The sequence below is a fragment of the Zosterops lateralis genome, assembly GCF_965231275.1.
Source record: "Zosterops lateralis genome assembly, chromosome: Z".
NCBI lineage: Eukaryota > Metazoa > Chordata > Aves > Passeriformes > Zosteropidae > Zosterops > Zosterops lateralis.
The window spans coordinates 56,023,553-56,049,211 of NC_139800.1; the positions used below are offsets into that span (position 1 = coordinate 56,023,553).

At 37.5% G+C, this 25,659-nt stretch overlaps 1 protein-coding gene and 1 long non-coding RNA gene across 6 annotated transcripts in view; both read right to left on the reverse strand.

The window, feature by feature from the left end:
* The window catches only part of LOC310923337, a 65,298-nt gene extending 64,602 nt beyond the window's left edge, over positions 1-696 (reverse strand). The window contains exon 1 of the long non-coding RNA XR_014592580.1: positions 665-696. This is a non-coding gene — a long non-coding RNA (uncharacterized lncRNA). The remainder of the gene's footprint in view (positions 1-664) is intronic.
* Positions 697-11,636: 10,940 nt separating this feature from the next.
* CSNK1G3 (casein kinase 1 gamma 3) overlaps positions 11,637-25,659 on the reverse strand; it is a 76,188-nt gene continuing 62,165 nt past the window's right edge. For 2 of the 5 annotated variants that reach the window (XM_083883393.1, XM_083883397.1), the window contains 4 exons: positions 20,311-20,417; positions 19,908-19,931; positions 15,119-15,210; positions 11,637-13,821 (listed from right to left, as the gene is read on the reverse strand). In XM_083883393.1, the coding sequence (XP_083739519.1) occupies positions 15,153-15,210; positions 19,908-19,931; positions 20,311-20,417 (189 nt within the window). In that variant the 3' untranslated portion in view covers positions 11,637-13,821; positions 15,119-15,152. The remainder of the gene's footprint in view (positions 13,822-15,118; positions 15,211-19,907; positions 19,932-20,310; positions 20,418-25,659) is intronic. The other 3 variants (XM_083883395.1, XM_083883394.1, XM_083883396.1) reach the window with 3 other exon arrangements.

Below are 25,659 nucleotides of genomic sequence, written 5' to 3' on the forward strand. Positions count from 1 at the left end.
TCCAGAATAAAAGTTCACTTTTGAAAGCCTGTGGCTAAACAGTGAGTGAACATTACAAAGAAGATCAAACTCTCTACAAATGTGGTGCATATGTTGTAGCATTAATATTTTTTCTTTAATGTGTTCAGAGATCACAACTGATGTCACACTGACATTTTTAATTTCTGCCTCGAGGATTTTTAAACAGAGATGCTTATAATTAGAAAGCAACTGAACAGACTACATTTCCTCATTTATTAGCTGCTCAGAAATCGAGACCTACACTGATTATTGAAAGTTCCAAAACATGACAATTTGAGACAAATTTATCTGGTTTCCACAGTGTAAGCAGAAATGAAAATTAGAAACTATATGCAGACAAAATTCAAGCATTCCAAGTAGGAAAAGTATAGCCATTGTCCATTTCAGATTATTTTCCCTGACATTGTGAAATATTGCAACACATTCTGAATGGCAATTAAAACTACCAACAATCAACAACAAAACACACATATAAACCAAAAAACCAAACCACCACTAACAAAAATCCACAAAGCCTAGAACATAAAATAAACATTAAGAAGTATTCAGAACTATGTATCAAGAAAAGTTAATGTGCCAGGGCAATCAAGACCATCAAAACCTGCAATTTAAAAAGGTTGTAGCTGTTTCTGAATTTCCTTACCACTGCCATGCCACAGCAATAGAGGGGACGTGTGAAATCCGACCCTTGGACTATGACCAGCTAAAGTTGTTCAGTGACAATCTAAGGTAAGTTTAAAAAAATTCTAGTAACATCAGCAAAATGACAAGCAGACAGAGATGTTTTACAGCCAACAAAACTATCCCAGTTAAGTGATAGCATTTTATGATCTTGCATATCTGATTATCAGCTTCTCAAGTTCTGCAATGAGTGCACAGAACTATCAGTTATTTCCTACATGCGCTAATGCATATTTTCAGAAGTTAAAAAACCTAAACCAACAAAACCAAAAAGACAAAAAAAATCCCAACCAAAAAAAAACCACCACCACCAAAAAAACCACTCCCTAACATAAAAAAAATTCTCAAACAAAACAAAAAACTCCAACAAACCAAAGCCAAGTTTTGGATAAGCTCAGTTTGAGAGTTTATCCAAACATTCGTACATGTTGAACTCATGTACTTTCCATTCATCTACTGTCTAAAAGAGATACATGCCAATTCACAAAGCAATCAGACAACTCAATTAAAGAAAAATAAAATTCAGTGAGTTTATCAAACTGATAAATACTGCTTATGACTGAGAACATTCCTGAACTATGTAATGTTGAGAGAGTTGATTATTGGGAGAAATAGTAGTATAATCTTTCCTTTTCTCACACTCTTTCTTAGGTATCTGATGGTGAACACTGACATTGACAGGCTACTCTGCTCAATACACATTCAGTCTGCTGCAATGTGGCTGTTCTTGCAGTGTGACTTTCAAAACTTTACCTGTTTTCATTCTTAATATGAATTAAGCATATTTGGAAACACTACATTTGAAAAAAATCACAAAATTTCATTAGAAATGTCCTTGCAATCACTTGCCTATGCTAAGAGTACTTGCGGCTTCTGGAAAGTCATCTTCATTTCAGTACATTTCATTAAAAGCTTCACAGCTGTTGATCCAGACAACCTTGTATCTCCACGACACGTGGACTAAGAAGTGATCTGCTGAGTTTGCATGCAAACTGATTTTGCACCTTTAGCTCTGTACTTTCATTCATTCACAGGCTCTGCTGTCCCACTGCCACACTACTCTGACATCACTGTGCTTGCTGAAGGAAAGGTTCAAACAAGCATGGTATCAGTGATGCCTACACGTGAACATTTTACCTCTACTAAAAGGGAATATTTGAATTTATATCACTAAAATGCTTCAGCAACTACAAAGTTCAGTGCATGAGTATTCTAACATTAAATTTTGTGACAAGTATTTTTATGTTTTGATCTAAGAGCAGAATTCCAGTTTTTAAAAAAGATAGTTTTTTCTTTCACACGGAAGCAGATGCGGTTTTTCTGCTGAATCAGATCCTAATTCCTATCACATTTATCCAGCAGAAATGCCCTTGTTTTGTCGTACTATGTTACTGTCTACTGAAATAAAATTGTAATCTTTTCAGTACAACAGATTTCCTTAAAAGACTCTCATAGGCAGGTTTGATCTTTAAATTACAAATTTCATTTCAAAGTAAGCTCTTACATTTATATTACTGCTTAACATGAACTCTAACTGAAAGCTAACCTGGCAATTTATATCTCTTTTTATTCATGCTAAGCTTTCTGCCTCACAATTATTGAAAGTGTTGTATATTGTTGTATATAGGTAAAACTTTATAAAAGAAAGGCCTGGTAAAATCAGGCCTTACTGCTATTTCAGTTGAACTAACAGCTAGCCTGTTAAGTTCCTATGAGAAAGATTAATGAGAATGAGAATCAGTTTGCATAACAATCTATTCTTATAAGAAGGCAGTTTGCATCTATGAAAAATAAAGTCTATCCCATGAGAATCCACAAAGAAAAAAATTTAAACACCTGTTTAAAGAGAGAGCCTCAGCATGTACACACATAAGCACTCTAACCAATGAATTGAATGGCAAGAAAGTTACTAACCAATTAGAATTAAACACGATGACTTGGAAACTGTATAAAAATAGGATGTAACATTAAAGTATGGCTTTTGCCGCTAAAACTTTGAAGTGTCTCATTTCATTTCTATCTCTTAATGCGAGGTCCACAGTGACAGAAATAATACTTCCTGCTATTTCCAACAATGAAGGCCACACCAAGCTTCACATGAAAGGAAATTTAATGTTTCATGTTTTTCAGTTGTGGCACACCTTTTAAATTCCTTGCTATAATCATCTATAGTAGAGCATTTCTCCGAATTTCTCTTCTCTCTTTTAGGTCAGGAAAATAGTTTTTATATATGACATAGATAGGAGAAAACAAACAAATACATAGATTCAAAATTTACTGAGGTATATGGTTAAAACCAAATAAACCAGACCAAACCATTGAAGCTCAGGCCTGTCTGTGCCTGAGTTTCATTCATGTATTCGTACCCCATTAGCAAAATCTTACATTTTTGGTGTATGCAAAGAAAGGACCTCAAAGAGATCTATAAGCTGTTGAGCTTTGTGTTCATATTAAACCAGATCAATAAGAAAAACAGCACAGCTCTAGTTTCATGATGAAAGATGTGGTCAATTTTTAATTTAGTTTTATCCGCACACTAGTGCCTTAGTTCCTAGCTTGTCATCAGTACACACCAACCATAGCTACTCTGCTAATTTCTGCATTACACATTTGTACATTACACTTCCAAAGATATTGAAGGCTCAGAACAATAGATATTGCTGTCATGGAAAGACAGCTTCTGAAAATTTGAGTGCATTTTTCTGGTTGAAAACATTGGTTGGGGTTTTTTTCTGTATTTTGAAGTATGCAGATATAATTTGTGCTCTGTAAGTATGTTTCCAATGCTCTATCATATAGAAAATGCTCTAATGTATAATTTAAAACAATTATATCAACAATTTGTACATAAATATTTATAGGATAGTTCTTAAATAAAAAATGTACAGTTTTTGTAGACTAGTTACATGAGACATCTCTTGAACATTAATAGTTTAACATATTTAACACAAGATCAGTAGTTGGGTAGGGGGTTTTGTGTGCATGTTGTGTGCTTGCAGGGTTCTTTGTTTAGGCTAAAAATTTTTGCTACAAAATGGACCATTTTCTGAAGCAGTTATTCAATTCCTCATAATATCTCTCAATAAAGCATATTGTATTTGAAAATAATTATTTCCATTCCAAAGCACATATAATAAGAACTTTTAAATGTTCACTTCAAGTGGCAACATTGCATCACAACTAAAATTACAGTATTTTAGCACCAATAGCAGGAAATCTGTTTAAAAAAAAAGAAGAAAAATCATTCAAAAACTAATTCAGCTGCAATGTCAGTTTTGTGTCTGCACAAGTGGTAAAAAATGTACTTTAAAACTCCATCCTTCCCATCTTCCCCAGGCTCAGCTTCACTGCCAAATTCTCTACCTCCTGCACCCTGCAGGGGCTGTGGTCAGTTCATCACACAACTCTGCCACTCTTCCTCCAAAGGGGGAGGACTGATCACACTCTTCCCCTGATCCGTTGCAGGAATCCTTTCCGAGACAGTCCTCCATGAACTTTTCCAACATGAGCCTTTCCACAGGCTGCAGTTCTTCACAAACTGCTTCACTGTGGGTCCTTCACAGGATCACAAATCCTGCCAGAAAACCTGCTACAGCTTGGGCTCGTCTCCTCATGAGGCCACAGGTCATGCTCCAGTGCAGGCTTCCCACAGGGTCAAAGCCTCCTTTGGGCACCCACTAGCTCCAGTGGGATCCTCCCCAGGCTGCAAAGTGGATCTTGGCTCCACCATGGATTTCCATGAATTGCAGGGGAACATCCTGCCTCATGATGGTCTGCATCAGGGGCTACAGGGGAATCTCTGCTCTGGCACCTGGAGCACCTCCTGCCCCTCCTTCTTGCTGTCTGCAGAGCTGTTTCTACCACATAGTCTCACTTGGTTCGTCCCTGGCTGCAATTCCTCCTGTACAAAAACTTCTTCCCCTGTTCAATTTTTTGTCTCAGAGGCGCTACCACTGTCACTGACTGGCCCAGCCTCGGCCAGCAGTGGGTCTGTCCTGAAGCCAGCTGGCACTGGCTCTGCTGGACATGGGGGAAGCTTCTGGCAGCTTCTCACAGAAACCATCCCCACAGCCCCCTGCTACTGAAACTTTGCAATAAAACCCCAATACGGCCGTAGCGTTGCTGTTTGAATTTCAGCCTCAGCCTTGAACTTTCAGCAGGCAGAGATAATTTCCATCAGCAGGACAGTCTCCTCAGTTTTCAGGAAGAAAAATGTCCCATTTACTTTTAAAATGGTAATTCTTTTGAAATATGTCAACCTTCTAAGTCTACTTCCCTGGGTACTTCAAACTTCTGGGTACTCTTGCACAGCCACCAGTTACTCTGAGCAATAGCAGGGCTGCAGCCAAAGCTTGGTGGTGAGGACAGCAGGATCATCACCAGTTGTTGCTCCAGATATACCAGCAGACTTTACCTGTTCTTAAGGATGAGACAACAGAACAAACAGAACAGCTTTTGATGTTTAGCATCTATAAAGGATGAAAATAGTTTCCAGGCAGGCATAAAGGATGGACCGGAGCAGAAATATTTTCCCAAAACCTCCTTCCTCAGTATCTCCTCTAGCAAGTCATGGTTGCCAAAATAATCTTATCAAAGCAAATACATCAAGCAATTTCCCATAGTAGTTCTCAGTGGTAGCCATAATTTTTGTACAGTTCTGGTCCTACTTACTGTTTCAGCATCTGGTACAAACCTGTCCCAGCTGTCTCCTGTTGGCTTGGCCACCCACACTTTCTCAGCACACAGATACTGCCCTTCCTTACCGGGCTATTGAGCTGAACAGTACTGCAGGGTAACAGCAAAGCCCAGCTAACTGGCAATCTGCATCACTTCCCCTCCACACAAACTGATTCAGAATGATTCTGGCAAAAGAAATTCACCTTACAGTAATGTAAGCCTTGGCATTGAAAGAGAGGAGGAGGAGGGCAAAGACACAATTCTTCCTCTTTTCTCTTTCTTCCTAAGGGTGTTAACTACTTAACAGAAACCTAGCACAATCTTTTGGTCAGCCTAAGTTTTATGTTTCAAATACCCTTTAAACCTCTTTGAGACCCACATTAGTCTTTCACCAGCATAAGGCTCAGTTCTCCTGTCCTGATGTCTCCAAAGGCTGGCAACTAGCTTGAACTGCTTTTGCAGATTTTAGTTACTCTTCTCCTACAACCCTAATTTCAAGAGATGTCCCCATCTGCCTGAGACATGCAAGAAAATAGTCATCTGCAAGGGGAGACCAACAGCTGCATTTCTGCAGGCTTGGCTTTGAAAGAAAATTGGCCCCAGAGAATCGGAGTAGAGATGGGAGGGGCAGCTGCTCGACCGACAACTCTCATGCTCCCTCCCTTTTACCCCCCCAGTTTCAGCCAGCCCAATCTGACCTCCAGCAGGCTGCTTCTGCTCCTTCACTAAGTCATGGCACATTTTCCAAAAACAGCTGGACACCTTGCATAGAATAGCTGGGGCTTCATGTCATCATGATCCAAATAGCAAAAGATGTTTCTGTCCAAATTAGGGTGTTAATGCCAAAGTCACTAATAAGGATTTTTTTTTTTTTTTATGTAAATGTGAGGTAGAAAAAAGAAATTTAAATGAAGGAGTGGGGCAGAGGAGAAAGAGAGAGATCAAGCAGAAAATAGTAACCACCCATGGTTCCAGCAGTGTCCCACTGGTGCTTCACCACCCTGGGTTTCTCAGTGAGGGCATCCTGGAGTCATTCTTCTGGGGGAACCACCTTTATACAGTCCAAGTTCCAAACATCCACAGGTTAGTCACAGGTGTTCCTGTAACTTGGGGTGGCACGTGCATGAGCAGTTGCTTTCTTTCCCAGAGTTTGTCAGAGTGGGCATCTTTTGTTTGGATGTGTTAACCAGGTTGAGTTAACCAAATCTCACCTCCATCAGGCTTCTAATTAGCATCTTCCTGTTGTAAATTTCTCCTGTCTGTACTTATCTCAAGTTCATGCTTGGCTGATCCATCTTAGAGCAAGTTGCTTCTGTGGTCTTGACTGTTTTCAGACGGTCAGCTGTGGTCTTTAGGTCCTCTCATCCTGCTGTAGTCATGCACAGCAGCTCTGCTGGCCCCTGGGACTGTCCTGCACCCCTTTGGGCACCCACAGTTTTACATCGTTGACCACTCTGCTAAAATTGTCGGCTCTGGCCATTACTGTTAGAAACATTGACTAAGAGCTGAGGACACTATTTTGTACTGAGCCAGGTGTTGAAAACTAGCCTTGTAAATGTGGTTTTCTGCAGAGGACAAGCAGATTGTGCCCCCTTCCAGTCTTCTCAGCCCCTGGGCTCCAACATGGGGTGCGCAAACCCCAGGAGAGAGCAAGAATATCCACCATGGTGTGGAGAGGAGCCAGCAGAACTTTCATTTATATTTATTTTACAGCAAAAAACAAATAGACAAACAAACAAAAATCCCTACAGCAACAAAACCACTTAAGAAATAAATTGAGCCTTACTAACATTTAACATACAAATTGACACCAGTGTTTCCACTCACCTCATGTATCAGAGCATCCCAGGCCACGCACAGTAACAAGGTCTCCTGGTGAAGAGAAGGTATCGACAGCACAGAGAGCTTCAAACAGTGCTCTCCCTCGTTCACTCACTTTCAGAGTATTGCTACACAGCGCAGTTCATATGGACATGCTCAAGTGCATCTGTGCTCACCTTGAAGTAAACTACTGTTCCAAAACGGACATGGAGCTCACAGAGTTTCCTGCAAAGAAACTGCAGGTGGAAGACAATCCTGATACTCCAACCAAGCAAGAACATGACAAAGCTGACAAGTTTCCTGTTCATTGTAGCAGGAGGTTTTTCAATAATGCACTACAAAAACTGATGTTTAACTGGGTGGCAGAATTCACAGATACTGAAATTCTCTGTACTAATCATTGATACATCATTGTCATTGACACCTCGCTCATTTCATCTGCAACATATGGGTATTCCTAAGACTACAAAAGCTTACCTTATCTTTTTCAGAAGAGGTAGTTTTCTCTAACTATTTCATAAAATGGCATAGGGCAACTAGATTATAGAATACAATTGCTTCATATAAGAAAATAAATATAGAAATATATTAATTTGTCCAACATGTAAGAAACTGTTTATATTTAGCTTTATCACAGCAAATTTAATTGTTACATCCAGCTGTGATTTTAGTCTATGCAGGGACAATTCATCAATCAAATTTGAGTAATTTATGTAGACTTACTACCCACCTAATTCTTGTGAGCTCTAAAGAACTTTGTCTTCAATCCTTCTTGTTCATGGAAAGAGGGCATTAATGTGAAAAACAAAACCTCTTGCACAGATCCTCAGGACAATCCTATATGACAGAATGCAGACAGTATACATTCTCAGCTGATGAAACAAATGGCTTTACTCTTCAAAAATTAATTCAAATTGAAATTCTGAACCAAAGTTCAGAACCTATGTACCCACAAAACCAAAACAGAGGAACTACCATTGAAATCTCAAGACTTATATCTGTGAAGCAGTGAAGAATTCTTGCTATTTTGTTTAGGTGCACCACAACAAATTCACTAGCCAATGCAAGAAACGAACAATAAAGAAAATACTAAAATAATGTGTGATGAACTTAAGACTCAGAAACCCATGCCCCAACTGTCAACTGGTCAAACCAAGTGGGAGTTTGCATAGTCACCCACAGACAACTGCCTCAAAAACCAAATAAATATTTTGCAGCTACACTGTCTCAAACTGAACCACAGAAAGGCAACTGTTCATCTATGGCTCTTCACAGCCAAGCAATGGCCAGTCAATGCCAGCATTTCATATGCTTTTTAAATATAGTGTAATAGTATATTCCTAGCATTTAATATAGAATTCTGTTGCAAAAGCTCTTTAGGATCATCAAGCCCAACCACTCTCAGCACTGCCAAGCGCACCACCAAACCAGGTACTGAAGCATCCCATCTACGTGTTCTAAATACCTCCAGCGATGGTGACTGCACCATTTCCCAGGGCAGCCAGTTCCAATGCTTGAGAACTCCTTGAAGAAGAAAACTTTCCCTAATATCCAATCTAAACCTCTCCTGACGCCATATCAGGCCATTTCCTCTTGTCCTGTCCCTCATTTCTTCAGCAAAGACACTGACCCCCACCTGGCTATACATTCAAAGTCCCCCCTGAGCCTTGTTTTCCAGGCTAAACACTCCAAGCTCCCTCAGCCACTCTGCATAAGACTTGTGCTCCAGAGCTGCCTTCCCCAGCTCTACTGCCCTTCTCTAGACTGGCTATAGCACTTCAATGTCTTTCCTGAACTGAGATGCAGAAACGGACACAGGACTTGAGGTGTGGCCTCACTAGTGCCTTGTATAGGGGACTGTCCTGGGATTATCCCTGCTTCTACTGGCCACACCATTTTTGATATAGACCAAAATGCCTTCCTCTGGGCACAGCTGCTTGTGCTCAGCTGCTGTCAACCCACACCCTCAGGAGTACTTTTCTGCTGAGCACCTTTCCAGCTACTCTTTCCCCAGCATGTAGCTCTGCCTGGGACTACTGTAAAGGCAAGACTCAGCACTCAGCCTTGATGTTTTCGTTCAATAATTTCAGTCCAGAGATCCAGCCTGTCTAGGTCTCTGCAGGACCTTCCTACCCTCCAGCAGATTGACACTCCTACCCAACGTAGTGTCATCCGTAAACTTATTGAGGCTACACTCAATCCAGATGACGGATAAGACCAGCTGCCAGCTGGATGTAACCCCATTCACCTCCACTCTCCAGGCCCAACCATACAGCCAGTTTTTTACCCAGTGACAAGTGCACCATTCCAAATCATGAGCAGCCAGTTTCTCCAGCAGAATGCTCGGGCAAATGGTATAAAAGGGTTCACTAAAGCCCAGGCAGACAACATCCAGTCCTCCCTCATCCACTAAGGTTGGTTTGACAAAGGAGACCCTGTGGGCTTAGCAGGACTTGCCTTTTGTAAACCTGTGTTGGCTGGGCCTAATACCCTACCCATGCTGCATGTGATGGCAATCAAAATTATTTGCTCCATGACCTACCCCAACACTGAGGTAAGGCTGACAGGCCTGTTAGTTCCCTAGATCTTCCTTCCAGCCTTCTTGCAGATGAGTATCATGTTTACTTGTACTGGGTCTGGCTGGGATACATTCATTTCCCCACAGCAGCCCTCACGTTGCTGTGCTGTGTGGCAGTGGGTGGTGAGGTGGTGGTAACACAGTGGTGTTTTGGCTACTTCTGAGCAGCCCTGGCCCAGCATTACCACTGTGTCTCCAAGATTCTACACCCCCACCACCAGCAGGCCGGAGCTGGGCAAACCTGTGGAGGGGACATGAACAGGACAACTGACTAGAACTGACCAAAGCACTATTCCATACTATACAAATTCTGCTCTGATATAAAGCTGAAAGGCCACAGCCTATCCTCCAGAATTCCAAGGTGGCAGTTTTGCTGATCCACCTCCTCGCTTCTCTGAGAACCAAAAGCTCTATCATTTTGTGATCTCTGTGCCGAAGACAGCCTCCAACCACCACATCACTCAGAAATCTTTCTTTGTACACAAGTCCATTGGGGTGCCTGGACCCAAACACCCTGGAAAGTCAAAAGCCTGCTCTTCCATAATCCTAGGTGGTATCTTTGCTGACTTTTTTTAATAGTGCCAAATATCTTAAACCTAATATCTTCATAATCAACTGTGACCAAGGCAACCACCAATGTTCACCCATCAGACTATCTTTAGTTGCAAACAACAAACCTAGAAAGTTATCAAAAGCTACCTTCTATGTACTTCAGGACCTTGACAAACTTCTGGAGTGCACCAAATGCACTTACTGAATGACAGCAAGGACAAGTTCAACATCCTGCATGTGGCCCAGGGCAATCCCCACTCTAAGGACAGACTGGTGAATGAAGGGCTTGAGACTAGAGAAGGACTTGGGGATATTGACAAATGAAGAATTAGACATGACACAGCACTGTGCACTCAGCTCAGAAAGCCAACCATGCCCTGGGCTGCATTCAAAGCAGCGTGGGCAGCAAGGCAAGGGAGGAGATTCTACCCCTCTGCTTTGCCCTGGTGAGACCCCACTGCAGAGCTGGATCCAGCTCTGGGGACTCCAGCATCCCCTTGCTACCTGTTAGAGAAGGTCCAGAGAAGGCAACAAAAATCATGAGAGGGTACCACCCCTTCTATGAGGAACGGCTGAGTATTGGGGCTTCTCAGCCTGGAGAAAAGATGATTCTGACAATACCTTATTGTGGGTTTTCAATACTTGCAGTGTAAAACATGAAGACTTTTTTACCAAGGCCTGTGACAGAACAAGAAATTACAGACTAAACTGAAAGAGGGTATATTTGGACTGGCTGTAAGGAAGACATTTTTTCCATGGGGGTGGTGAGACAGACACCTGGAGCAAGTTGCCTGAAGAAGTTGGGGATATCCCATCCTTGGAAACACTAAAAGTCAGGCTGGATGGGGCTTGAGCAACCTGATGCAGTGAAACATTTCCACATTTATATTAGGAGGGGGTAGTGGTGTTTTGTGTTTGGACTAGATATTATTTAAGGGCCTCTTCTAACCCAAAACTTCCTTTTCATGCATTTCCTAGACCTCCACAGGTCTTTTCTTAGGTGGTACAGACAGCAAAAACTTTAATCCACGAGTAGATTTCAAATGTGTACATTGAGGTCTCCTCAATCCATTGCTGTTAGCTGGTCTATTCCAGCATGTAACAGTAACATCTGTTAAGTAAACAAATACAACTGTAAGTCAAGATAGCATTATGAGAATCATGCTTTCAAATTCCTTGTCATCCAACGAGACTAAATTTGTTCAGCACATCCTAAAACATTACTTCATCAAAGACTGTAGGAAAGGGGGGGAAAAGGCAAATTTTAAAAAACTACCTTTATTTTTTTCTTACATTTAAACAGGGATGTATTTCAGGTTTAGACATCCAGCCATTGTTTACTTCATTACTGTAGACAGGAAGTATATAAATGCAAATCATACTGGTATACCTACATTAATGCTGACTGCTTTACTAGAAGAAAACCTTCTTCCGCATGAAAATTAAGTATTTGAAAAACTGCTGAAGAGCAAGTGCCTTGCTAGTCATTTCAGCAAATAAATAGCTTTTGTATATTCAACCATTGTAAGTCCATAATATTCACACTGTCTTGTTATGGAGTTCCGATCATACAAACACTTAGAGATCAAAAACCTGCAAGAACAAAATTTATCAGGTGTGTGAGAAATACACATACCACATGTACAACCAACAGTTTTGGTCAAGTACTACAAGGATGTGTTTCCATCAGAGAATGGTCAAGTGACCTACTTCTCAGCTTAAACAAAAAGTAACTTCATGAGTCTGAAATAATCAGTAATCTGTTAAGAGTTTTCACTCTGTTTGAGTGGAAACTTGTGTTTTTGTAGGCCAAGTTCAGGTTTTATAAAACAAAAATTTAAGAGCATGAGCAGTAATAATGACAAAGATCAAAGTATACATATGAGCATATATTCCAAACAATAACATACACCTTTGGCTCTTAATTAAAAATAAATTACAAAATAAAATAAAAATCCTTCTAAATGCAATGATTAATTGAAAGGTGTACCTTTGCTTTTATATACATTTTAAATGCTACCACAAAACAGATTAAAAATAAATAAATATGCCAAAAGACATCTGTGGACAGAAAAAAGATGCTACTTAGCTCTAGAAGAATTCCAAAGAAACAGAGATAATCTGTGTTTTGGTCAATAAATCTGTCTTGTCACTTCTATCTTCCACAGCCCTTCTTCAATAACTGGCAGTTAAACATGACAAAACCACAAATCTGTCATGATGGCTTTAAGAGAAGCATGTATTTTCTGAAGAAAAAAAATATAAAATGGGCTGTCTTACAAACAGAACTGTTGGTTTGTTCATATTGCAAGCACTTCATCGGACTGTAGAGAAGCATCTGACACATCCTTGCCATCCTACGACACTAGTGACCTTACACTCCAAGAGAAGAAAATTCCAGGGGAAAAAAAGGCAGGAAATTTGAGATGCTCTGGGCTACTATGCAGTGAAGGCAGAAGTCTAACTCATATCCATTGCATTTGTTTTCTAAATTAAAAAAGCAAAATAATACACTTTAACTTTACATGGCACGTCCATATTTTCAAGTTAAAGATGCTATCAATCATCAACTACCTTATTGAACGTACAGGCTTTAATACTTATTTTGCTCTAGCCTGATTCAATATTTGCTCCGTAGAAGTCTTTTGAAGGTAATTTGATCTTGTTAACATTACAAGATCCACAAGTTAAATTATATAAACATTTGTATTCTTTGCACAAACACTCTTATAATTTCTCCTGTACTGCAATTTTCATTGGCAAATATAAAAGCAGGTTTTCAAACTGAGAGGATACTGGAAATACTTTCTGTTAGTAGCACCAGCATTTTGACAACTGTCAACAGTTAAACCAGCATCCCTAGTATCTCTAGAAAGTGACAATTTGACTAGAGTAACAATTTGACTTACAAGTAATACTGAGGCAAAAGAAGAAAAACAATGCAAGTGTCACAAAATAAACCTTAAGATTTTATTATTTCACAATATGGTTGTGTACCTGTATTTTTCTTCTTCATTTTTGAAGAAAACTGCTTTAGATACACTGCTACAAACTCAAATAATTGATATATGACATCCCTCTTCATCTAAGACACTGTTACTACTTCCTAGGAAAGAAAAAATACTTTTCAAGTTCAGTTTTGCTCAAGATGTGGTTCATTTTCTGTCATTTCATTGGTCCATATGTTAATGGTCAAAGAAGCGCTCATTTGACAATATCTTAAAGCTTTCAAAACAGATGAATTAAAGAAACAGAAGATGGATGCAGAAGAACCAAATCAAATCACAGAGGCATGATATTGTTTCTCAGAGAGTCCTCAGCAAATGTCTTTATTATGGAGATTTTTTTGCTTTGGGTTTTGTTGTTGGGGTTTTTTTAAGATCACAAGACTATAGTTGAGCAAATCAGCATTTTCCCGTGTTCTTTTTGGTTCTAGTCATTTGTTGCGCTGGATGGTTTTCCTTTTCCTCCGCTTGAATAAGCAGCAGCACCTGCAAGCGTGACATGAATTACACATGATATAAAAACAAACTACAAAACTATACTATTTATTGTATGTCTCATTTGAAGTATGTGGCTCAGGTATAGCCAGCACCTCAAGGAACACATTAAACTCTATTGCAAGTGATTGATTTATTAGAGGAAGAAACTGAAGTAGAGATATTTTTGACACATTTCACCTTTTTTTTTAAAAAAAAAAAAAAATCCAACTAAAAAAGCTATAATGCAAGTAGCTATTAAGTTTAGAGCATTGATGAGAATATCAAAAGCATAGATATTATAGGATGACTTAAAAATATATTTGTAAGAATAAAAAATATTCCATTACCAGAGCACTTTCATATTAACTGGCAATATGCCAAATAGAAGCTTGTGCTTATGACTGTGTCACTTAAATTGTGTACTTAAGATGCTACTGTTGCTAACCCGGAGACAATTTGAGCTTCCTTTGTCAACCAGAACTTGGAAAAACTTTCTCCAAGGGTATTCCGCAAGACATTTTAGGAGAAAATGTTAATGAATAGTATAATTAATGTCCTGATCCAGTGCTGTGATAATACTACTACAGTGAAAAATCACAGCTTAAATATAAAGAAAACTGATATTCTTTTTCCAGCTTTTTTGCATACTACATGAATGAAACTAAAATTGACAAACACTGTGAATTTCACTTAGCAAATAGAGACAATCTGAAAGTACCTGAAAGAACACTACAAAATTAATAAGAATTGAGGGAGTTAGATATAGATAATATACAGAAGGACTGCAGAAGTCCAGAAAGTATTTTTGAAAATAAACTAAAGAGGAAAGCAACAAATAACACACACACACAAAAAGAATTCATTTAAATTGTACTGTTAGGCTTATTTTAAGCAACTCCCAGGTCCTGAATACCCCGTTTAAAAATGAAGCTTCACACTAAAGTGGTCACAATGTGTATGAGCAAAACTGAGCAAACAAGCTGTCTACTCTAATAGAGCTTTCCCCATGGAGTTCTGTGGTTTGGTTACTGAATTCTCACTTGCAGCACTAAACACTGAAGAGTCTCTAAACTATGAAGTACAGCAGTAGTGAAAATATAAATGTACTGTATCAATAGCCTTGATCAGTAAATCCTTAAGTTCACCAAGCATTTTATATCACTAAAATTCAAAAGTAATCCAGGTGATTTAGTTTGGAATACGGGAAATGGAGAAAGCATTTAAAAATCAGGGAGAATAAGGGTCTAAAAATAAGGTACTACAGGGGGTGAGAACAACATCCATAGTAAGGGGAGACAGAAGTTACCTTCTCAAAATATCCAAGGCACCCTGTCGCTCAGTCACTGAAAAAGTAGCAGTGGGCAGAGGCAAACCAGAACTGCTCTGAGAGTTATATAACTTTCAGTAGAAAAAAACATTGGTTATTGATGAAGAGGAAGCCCAAAATAAAAATTCAGTAGGGGAAACTACATAAGTAAGTATTTTTACAGCTAGCAGAAGTATCATACTGTATTTACTAAATTTAAAGTACCTCTTAAAGAATATATATAATTGGTTTGAAGGGTAGTAGCCACTGACTGTAACTGGAATTCCCCCATAACTACTAACCCTTTATTTAGCATTTGCCTATAACCACTAACATACATTATCACTTAAGCTTTGAATTTACTTGTAGATGTATGAACTCCAATTTAGTTTAATTCTTTTTTCACCCCAAGTATTTTATATATGTGTATATCATGCATCAAAACAAAGCAGTGCTCCTCTCTTTCAACATGAATTATCCTATGACCCTGTAAAAGAGGAAAGCCTACCCTCAACTGTGATGGTAAATCACTTTTATACTTGTTCGAGATAAGCATGCCTTAGAGAAAACTCAAAGAAAAATTCTGTCTTGATTTATAACATTAAAATATACAGAATCCAGGTTACATAAGTGACTGTAGGAAGATTAATTAATCTTCCAGACACATAATTTATAGTCTAGAACAGCTATCTAGAATTTTAACTCTCCACTCTTTAAATAAATTTTGCTTATATGGATCACAATCCAAGTAGATCAGACTTCTTAAATGTTTAGGACTACTTGGATCCTCTTTGCAATTCAAGCACACTTTATGTCTTCTTGCCTTCCTTATCAGAAAATTTTAATTCATCCTCACTGCAAGTCTCATACCGTTTTTTATTTATTCTGCATACCCTATTTAGTTTGCTACTTCTCTGTCAACCAGAGCAAAAGGGTATCATGCAGTGGTGAACTCAAGAGTTCTATTTTTAACCAACATATAGCACTGCTTTTTTAATCCTCTGGTCTTTTGAAGTTCATAATACTATAGTGAGTATAATTTCTACTAACAGTTCTTTTGTTTGGGGTTTTTTAATTATAAAAACTAATCAACCGTATTTCAATTCAAAGAGAAATCATTAAGTGCTGAAAAGTTTTATTTAGTGTGGAAAAAAAAGTATCTTATTAGTATGAGTCGTATCTAAAAATGACTCAAGGAATGCAAATTCCATGATGAACTGTAAACTACAGGACCGTTTTGGAAATCTGAACTGAAGCCCACTGAAACACTGTGTATCTTTAAATCTAGAAGTGTTAGACTTCAAATTGGCTTCCAAGGCCAAATAAACGTAATCTTAAAATATATGGATCTTTATGTGGGATTATGTCAGATCAGACTGTATTGCCCGACAATAAATTTTATTAAAGAAACATAGCCCTGAGATTCATAGTGAATACTCTCTCAATGAGTGTAATTCATAACAGCAATGTAGACTGGTTCTTAAGCATACTGTCACTAGAGGGTGTTAGTGTCACTCACACATAATACAGATATTACATTGCTTAGGTGCATTATTAAGGACTATTAAAACAAATTTATTATACTATTCAATACGCATGCAAAACACAGAAGAGAACTTTTTAAAAATTCTACTTCCAGGAAAGAATTTTCATTTAAATAAAGCATTTAATGACTGCTAACTTTTATCTGTAGTTTATGTAACATTTCTAGAGTAGGCAGTATAATAGCAAACTATAAAAAACACAAAAAACGTTGCACTCTCCCTGTACAATCTAAAGTGACTTTTGAGGTATTATCTCAAACAGCAACCTCAGCATTATGGTTTTGAATACTTCTTGGCCTTCTTAAGACATTATTGTATCCTTTTTCCTGTTCAATACCCTTCCTTCCACTTGAACAGTGCCTTGGGCCAGAATTCTAAAGTAACTTAATTTGCTATTTGTGATTAGATAGCTGTGTTTTTATATTTGCCATCAAGCATGTGGCTGGCACTTTACTGCAGCATTAGTAACAAGTGTTTAAAGTGGCAAAAAAGATGCAAGATGCAAAGAAGACATATTATATAATCACTGCCCCTTTGCTCTTCTCTGCCATCCCCCAAAAGAGCCTTTTGGTTATTCAAATCACACATGCTTCATAGAAGCAACAGTTCTGACGGCTAATAAACAGTAAAGACAGGTTAAATGCTCAGCTGATAAATGAAAGAGCATCTGTAGAAGATTATAGATAGATCTGTAGATCCCCAAATGTCAGGCCAGCACAGCGATCAGGTTAGTTTTCTCCTTGCTTTACGACTTCATTAAGTAACAACTGAAATAGGGCAGAAAACTATTTTTTGTAAAAACCCAAACTAACAAAAAAACCCCAACAATAATAAACCAACAACCCCCTCCATCTCCAACACTCACAAACAAAAAAGTAAATGAACATGAATTACCAAAACGTAACACCCACTGCTAAAGTCATGCTAGCTGCGCAACCATCGTGAAAATGACATGGCGTAAGATTTAGAATATATACTGCATATGAGTACATAAATATCTATCAAACAATGAAACGTTTGGTTAAATGTTGGTTAAGTGTCTCAAAACAATAAAATCCTTACTGAAGAAAAAAATCCCAAACTTATACTTTTTCATTTACAGGATTTCACTGAAATGGTAATAGAAGCTCTAATATTCAGCTAAATTATATTTGTCTTCACAGCTAAAATCATCCATAATAGGGGCAATCCCATATGAGGGGCACCCTTTTTTAAATCTTTTAAATGAAGATAAAGTCATGCTAAATTTCTAAAACTAAGAAAACATATAGAACAAAGAATGAAGCATTTCTAAATAAGATTCAAGTTTGTCTTCTCAGAGTATGAGGAAATGTTACGAACAGAAGATATGAGCATGAGAGGTTAGCTTTGTTCATACTTTCAGGTGGAGAAAAGATTATGAAAGAGGCACAAAGTGACAGTCTTTTGAGAAAACAATGTCTCCTGAAAACCAAAAACATCCATGTCAAAGACATGAAGGATACCAGTAATCCTATTCCTTTAACCTATTCCGCAGTGTTAAAATCTACAAACAAATGTTTAAATGTCTCACAACCCTCTTTGATATTAGGCTTGTAATTACCATGTTAAAATGCAAACCTTATCTAAATCTTCTAAAGTGCTCTTTCTGAAAAAATATATGTACCTATGCATTGATGTTTGATAGCAAAGCTGGAGAGGGGGTGAGGGTGAGTGGGAGTGCGTGTATGTTAATGACTGCCAAAATATAAACCAACTTCAAAGTATAAAAAATTACCCCCAAAAAACTCTCTAGTCACTGAGGAAACTTCAGCGTAAAGAGACAGTGCTGAAACACTAATATGAGTGCTACATACTCAAAAGAAAAGAAAATCAATCTAAAGAGTAGGACACTGAGACTAGTTATTTTGTCTGTAACAAAACCAGTTAATAGTAGGCCAAAAAGGTCAAGTATAGCATATTTGTTCATTACGTATTCATATCAGAAAAAAATTAACTTCTACACTTCTCAAGCAGCTGAGCATCTTGGCTCCTGAGAATTCTCTTAACTTCCTGCAGATAACTAAATAAAGTAGGGATTTAAAAATGGGTTTAATTCTGCTAAGCACTACTCAAATTACAAAATTCAATCTTTTTCTGTGTGTACATGAGCTGAGCATAAGGAAGATCACTGTGCTTATTTGAAGAGAGGGGACAGGGAGTTTATCTATGGGCAGCCTATCAATATCCTTGCCTTTTTGGATTTTTTTTTTTTTCAAAAATATATATATGTAAATTTTTCAGTATTCTTGACAGTAAAATAGTACCATGCTCGATAAAGATGGCAACAAAGAATTTAGTTCTTCTCAATGCTCACAGAAAGCCAGTGCAAAAATGTGGGCCTACAGACATTTCCATTCAAAACTATTAATTACACATACAAATAAAGCTTACCTACCAAAACCATTACCCGTGAAACGATTACTTCAAAAAAATTACATTTTGAGAAATTTCCCAAAGTTAGGAAAATGCGTCCTAAAAAATTAATGCTACTGAATTGCTTTACTAATAATGTATCCCTCATACCTGTGTGACTATTTACAGTAAACTAGATCCACAACCTTGTAAAATCCTGTTTCAAGAATAATTATAAAATAAAACATGTTGGAATTCATATCACCTTTAGCTATCAGGAATATTTTTCTGTACCACTTTGCAAGTCTAAACTTACTAGTCAAATACATAAACAATAGTTGTCCATCCCATGGTAACGGATCTTAATACTTTTCCCTTTCATTACACTTCAACATTAAGGAATCCTGAAGTTATGTTTTAGTGATTAGTTAGAAAGTTGTCACTAATACTCTGATAAATACTTTGTTTATAGAGATAACTGGAAAAACTGCAAATATTTTTGCTAGCAATTATTACTTATTCATTGAGTTATTTTCCAGATGTTAATACACTAGCTGAATGCTACAATATTTCAAAAAAATGGTTTCCCCTTTCAAACAGAATAGAAACTAAGAAAAAATATTCTAGTACCCATTAAAAAGGTTAAGTAAAGTACATAACAAACTGCACAACTTAAAAGCAAGCAGGATTGAAGCAGGCAGAACAGCTCTTGAAGGTGGCTTTTTGTAAAAATAGTTAATTGTTTCACAGAATTAAAATATATTTTGTCATTTATAAACAGACATTTTATTTTTAAGTTTCATTAAATTAATTTTAAACCCAATAACAAAGCTCCTGGGGCTATTTCTGCCTGCCTGTGCTGTATAACTCACCACATGTTCAACACTTTCTGGCAGCTATACAGAAAAAGAATAAGGGAAAAAAGAGAATCAGAATACAATATAGAGGAAGAATTTTACATCTTCCATTCATGGCTTTTGGTAGTCAGAACATTATCTTAAAATAAATATTTCAAAATAAGTTGAAATATCAAAAATGCATGCACTTCTCTAACCAGCATAGCAAGACATATCATTGAAGGCTTAGCATAAAAAAGCACAAGCTATAGGAACTTTGCTATTTAAAAACTTAAAGATAAAATTAAGTATAGCACTGTAGTTTTGCTCCTTACCAATGGCTATTCATTTCAGACAGTATTTTCTGAAAAACTGTATGACAAAAATATTGAAGCAGCCGAGCACAAAACATCCAGAGAATATAAAAAGAAGGACATACTTTGTTTCATCCATTACTTCTACTTCTGCAGGAGCTGTGATGGGTGCATTTGAACGGCCTGCAGTTGGGTCATCTGTGTTCAGTTCTCCATTTGTTGAGCTTACTACCTGAAATCACAAGAAAGACCTAAAATTATACTAGTGCAAGACATATATTTGTTAATTCCTAAGGTTACAATACAATTTTAAAAACCAGTAATTTTTGTTATTTCCATAGTTATTTTTATTGCAGTAATAGTATCTTCTTCAGGTTTTATTCTGGCATCCCTATGCTCTTGTAATTTTCCTTTCATATCTATTAGTGGAAACAACCTCTACAGGGTGGACTCAGAGTGAGTGAAGCAAAGCAACTCTGTGGATGCCTTGCTAATCTCCCCCACATCTCTTCAGAGCCTTAAGGGAAGGCACTAAGCACTTTTCCAATACCAATTCAGTCAGTCTAATCCTATCTCTGCTCCTTCAGTGTACTTATGTTCCTCAGTTTAGCTCTTTATACTCAGAGTGGATATGAAGGCCTGATTCAGTTGTATCTCAAAGAATACTCACCAGAAAAGGGGAAAACTAAGGCTGTCTTCTAGATCTAAGAGTATAGATGGTGTCTGATTTTTAGGACACAAAAACATCTACTGCCAAAAAAATTAATAAAAAATAGGTCAATCTTCATTCCTATTAGTTTACCATCAGATTTCTATGTAAATTGTTCAAGTCACTGTAAAAGCTGTGATTCTCTGGGAACATCTTTCCGGACTTCAAACCAAATGAAACCCAATATTCTCTCTCTCAGTTCCTACCAGCTTTCCTGCACGAGAAATGTAGCCATTCCAGAGGCTTCTCTATTATTCACCCCACAGAATACAAAAAGGGATATGGTTAACTGGTTGTAGATAAGTGTCTACCTGATAAGAGCTACTGACAGTGCTATTTGACTGACACCATGGAGAGGTCTACTAGCTCCTAAGTAGCAGCAACTGCTTGGCAAGGCAGCAAGCATAAAAATATAATTCTGGCCAAATAATATAAAAGTTTGCAGAAAACATCTGTAAACAATGTGATGATTTAATGATTAATGATTTAATCAGCCATACAGACTAAGAGTAGTCCATAATTCAACATTATTACCAGCTATTGCCAGAGATTTAAGTAGATGAATGGAAAGAGAAGGAAAATCATCACCATAATATTATTTCCCTCACTCTTCCAAGCTCTCCTCCTATTATAGCAGTTATGTCTCATCTATTTATAACCAGAGCTAAGAGCCTAGCCTATTGAAGTTTGTTTTGTGGTTCCTATTGTAACTAAGTACAGCGCTTCAGAAGTTTGCTGCACTCAGGGCATTTTCCAAACCTTTTGCTGACATCAGGCTGAGTTCTGACCTTTTAAAAAATTCACTAAAATAGGAACCACTGCCAAAAAAACCCTGCAGACTCATAACAAAATAAAAGATATGTGAGATTGCAGGAATCTAACTACTTAGTCAATATAACTGAAGGAATCATGGGAGACTGGACTTTACTCCTGCAATGATAAGTAATTTCAATGGAATTTCAACTAGGCGTCTTAAGCTTAGTTTCACATCACTGGGCATGACAGAAGCACTTCACATTCAGTGACAGAAACAGGTAGGAATCGTACTTAACAAACATTAAGATGGGGGGACAGACATCCTGAACCAAATATCCTGGGTTTCCGTTATGGGGTTTTACACAGTCACAGAATATTCTGAATTGCCATCACTGTACATATTTACAAAGAAAGGGGATATAGTATTATCCCAACCACCTCGTCAGGTATCTTGTTGTGAAGGTCATATCACAGTTTCTTGTTAAATACCCAGAATGGAAAAGTGTTTGCTAACTAAGTTTGCTAACTAATACTAAGAAGCATTTGCTAACTACGACAGGAGCAGTCATAAAAACATAAGGATACAAAAATCTCTGCTCAACTTGACCATCAAATGAATTTGCTTCCAAAGGAAGCAGAGGCACAGAATGGTTAGAGCTGGAAGGGATCACTGGTGGGGTCATGCTCATGTGGAGCTAGCTCCCTGTGCCTAACTATATAACTAACCAAAACTACAGCCTGTACCAATGCATACAGAGCAATGCCACCCAATTAATACTGGCAACCTTGCTTGCAGCCCTAATAATGCAGGACTTCTGCTCCATAATCTAGACTTAAAAAGAACTTTTCTAAAAAGAACCTCAGATCCATGCTCAAGATTGAGTAAGAGTGGTTGATGAGAAACAGAAGCTTTTGTCTTCAGTTTACTCAAACAGAAGTAGGGTACATCAAGAAATACCAAGACAGGTATATGCCCCTTTCTGGATGGGAAGCAAGCACAGTACAATTTAGCATTCCTGACTGTTGTAAAGAACAGGTCACAGTTTGCAGAGGTATTTGTAAGAACTCCTGTTTTCTTCTCTTTTCCTAAAAAATAAATGAAAAAATATATGACTTCTACACAGATATCAAACCTACTGCCCAACTGTTGCATCTTATGGGGGTTTCATATGACACTCTCCTTCACACTTCTTTCCCAGGAGCACCTGTTCAATTATTCACATCTATCTTCTTGGACAGCACATTCAAAAACAGAACAAACTTAACTATGTACACATCTTCATTTGAATCAGAAAGTATGAAAGTAGTCCTTCCTACATTAGTAGGAAGTATTATGTATGTGCTGTACTAATCTAAGCTGACTTCATCTTTTAAGGAACCAAAATCACCCTCTGCTGGGGTCAATGCACTACTATCTGTTAACAAAGAACAATGTTTATTGCAGCTTATTCTTCAAACTGACTTCAAGCCCAGTTTTTCTTGACAGTGGTTTTCATTAGCTGGATAAATCGCTTTTCAAAACAGCTTTTTTCCTAAGTTTGTTTATTACTTTGACTATTTACTTCAAGAGAATTTGAAACGCTGTTGAAAATTTCACACCACATAGCAAAAGACTGCCTGCCTTGCTCTGGTCAGTAATAGATAATCTTTGCCTCTTTGAAAGATATCAAGGAGAAAGAGACCATAGTCCTTCCCACACATATACACAGGTATACACATTCACCAAATACACCAACAAATATTATGAAGTATAACTGCGTGTTGCATGACTTAGTTTAGATGGGAGGAACGTAACTCTTTCTGACAAGTTATGACCACTGAAAGCTCAAGTGAAAGCATAAATAGTATAAATCCAAAAAACAGCATCAGCCATGCTTCTCCAAAACCACAAACGGCCTGAGTTCCACTCAAATCTACTACTGCCAAAAGCAGCTCTAGGAGCTCATCACTAAGATGAAGAAAATTAAACTAACAAAGACTCCTACAAAGGAGTACAAGAGATAGGCAGGAGTGTCAATTCCACTGTCAGTAAGGCTACAGCTGTATGAATTTTATTTCACATTACATCAGTAAAGTACTTTACAATCTGACCTAAAAGAGCCTTTAATAAGGCAAATCGTTACATTTTTCTCCCCAACCACATGCCAATCAGCTCAAAAATCTGCACAACACAGGCAAGTAGATAAGGGAACATAACAGAATTGAGCAAGAGTAAGTCATCAAGATGACACTGTATGCACTGAAGGAGTGGTACACCAAATTTTGTAGCCAGAACATACAACAATGAAAATTCATCACAGTAGAGCCACAAAAAAAAGCTAAAACTTTAGGAGAGAGAAGCTACATGAAACTAAGTTTGAGAGAAACATTTAATTTCTCTATTAGTGACTCAAGTTGGAATGGATTTCCCTTGATGAAATCAATGGCCAAATAAAAAATGGGAGGCACAATTAATCTCTCTATGCCATGAGGTAAAGAAACAAAAATTCCACCCACTAGCTATTAATGACACATTAATTGTGGAATAGATTGATTTCTTAGATACATGGTCCTCTGGAAGCTTGATAAAGGCCATTTATAACAAGACACAGTTAAGCCTGAATACCAATCATTAATAGTAACAGTAAATCTACAGCCTCCATACTTTCTTTTGGACTACACAAACCGTTCTTTTACTTGCTATGTTTGAAAATCAGTTGGAAAGTCTTGCTGATTTTCATTACTATAATCAAAACAAGGAATTGCAAAAATTTGAAACAGACATAGAAAAGAACCCCTTCATTCCACTAAGAATATCAGTAACTGAATTGTCCACCCAAAATTAAAGCCAATCTACATCTCTAAGCAATTCATTAGTGATACTACACAATTCTTTATTTTACCTTCAGAAAGTTCTCAGTTAAGACAAAAGAATAAAAGTAATCATAATACCTTTTTAGTTCACAAAAGCTAAGCAAAATTGATTTGTTTCATCTAACACTTTAATATCTTGATTCCTTGAAGGAGAGGAATCTTGCTACTCAAAACTACCTATATCAAATATAAAAATCTTTCAAGCAGATCCTAACTACTTTACTAGGAACTCCTTAACGCAATCTTTTAACCTAACCTCCTTTTAAAGAATTTCCCAATGAGAAAAAAGAAAGAGAAAAGGTAAGAGGAGATCAGTTAGTAAGTGATAAAAAAAGAATAATCTAACAGATTAATACAGTATTTATGACTGCACAAGCAGACTGCAGCTCATGCAGAGAAAGATGTGTTGTACAGTGTTGTACAACTGACATTTTGAGAAGTGAGCCAAACTTAGGAAAAAGAAGGCACAAAAGCTGTTGAATGAATTGCTGGCAGATATGAGTTGCTCATTAATGAGTCTTCATGAACTAGAAAAATTGACCGAGATAAGTGGAAGAAGGGATGCCTTCACGTTAGAACTCAATTTCCTAATACTAGTTGAACTTTAACTGTTACTACAAAGTAAAATTAGACATGTCTAAGCACATTGGGAACTTTTGAATGCAGGCTTACAGTCTGAGATAAATTAATACAAAAAATTGAACAATATGTGTTTGAACTTCAAAGGTTCCCATTTGAACTTATCACTAAAAGCATGCAAGTGTACGGTTACAAACCTATACACCAACACGCAGTCCACTGGATGTTAATATGCCACAGAAAAGAATCACTAGAACATTTTAATAATCGCCAGAAAAAGAACCTCAGTGATGACATTAGCAGTAGTATTACAGATGACTAATAGCACTAACCTAAAAACATTCCACTTCCACTTTAAAATAATTGGACAGATTTTCATATCTTTCAGAAAAATTGATAAAACTGATCTCAAAGATGAGCAATGGCTCACTAACATCACAGCAAAAAATAAACACTTTAATTTCACACCTCAGACTCAGCTTTTCCTTTGAACAATTTTCTGTGGGACTTTTAGTATCTGCTTCCTTGAAAGCAATTAGGAATGCTACTAAGGAAGCCAGCTAATGAACCAACTTAA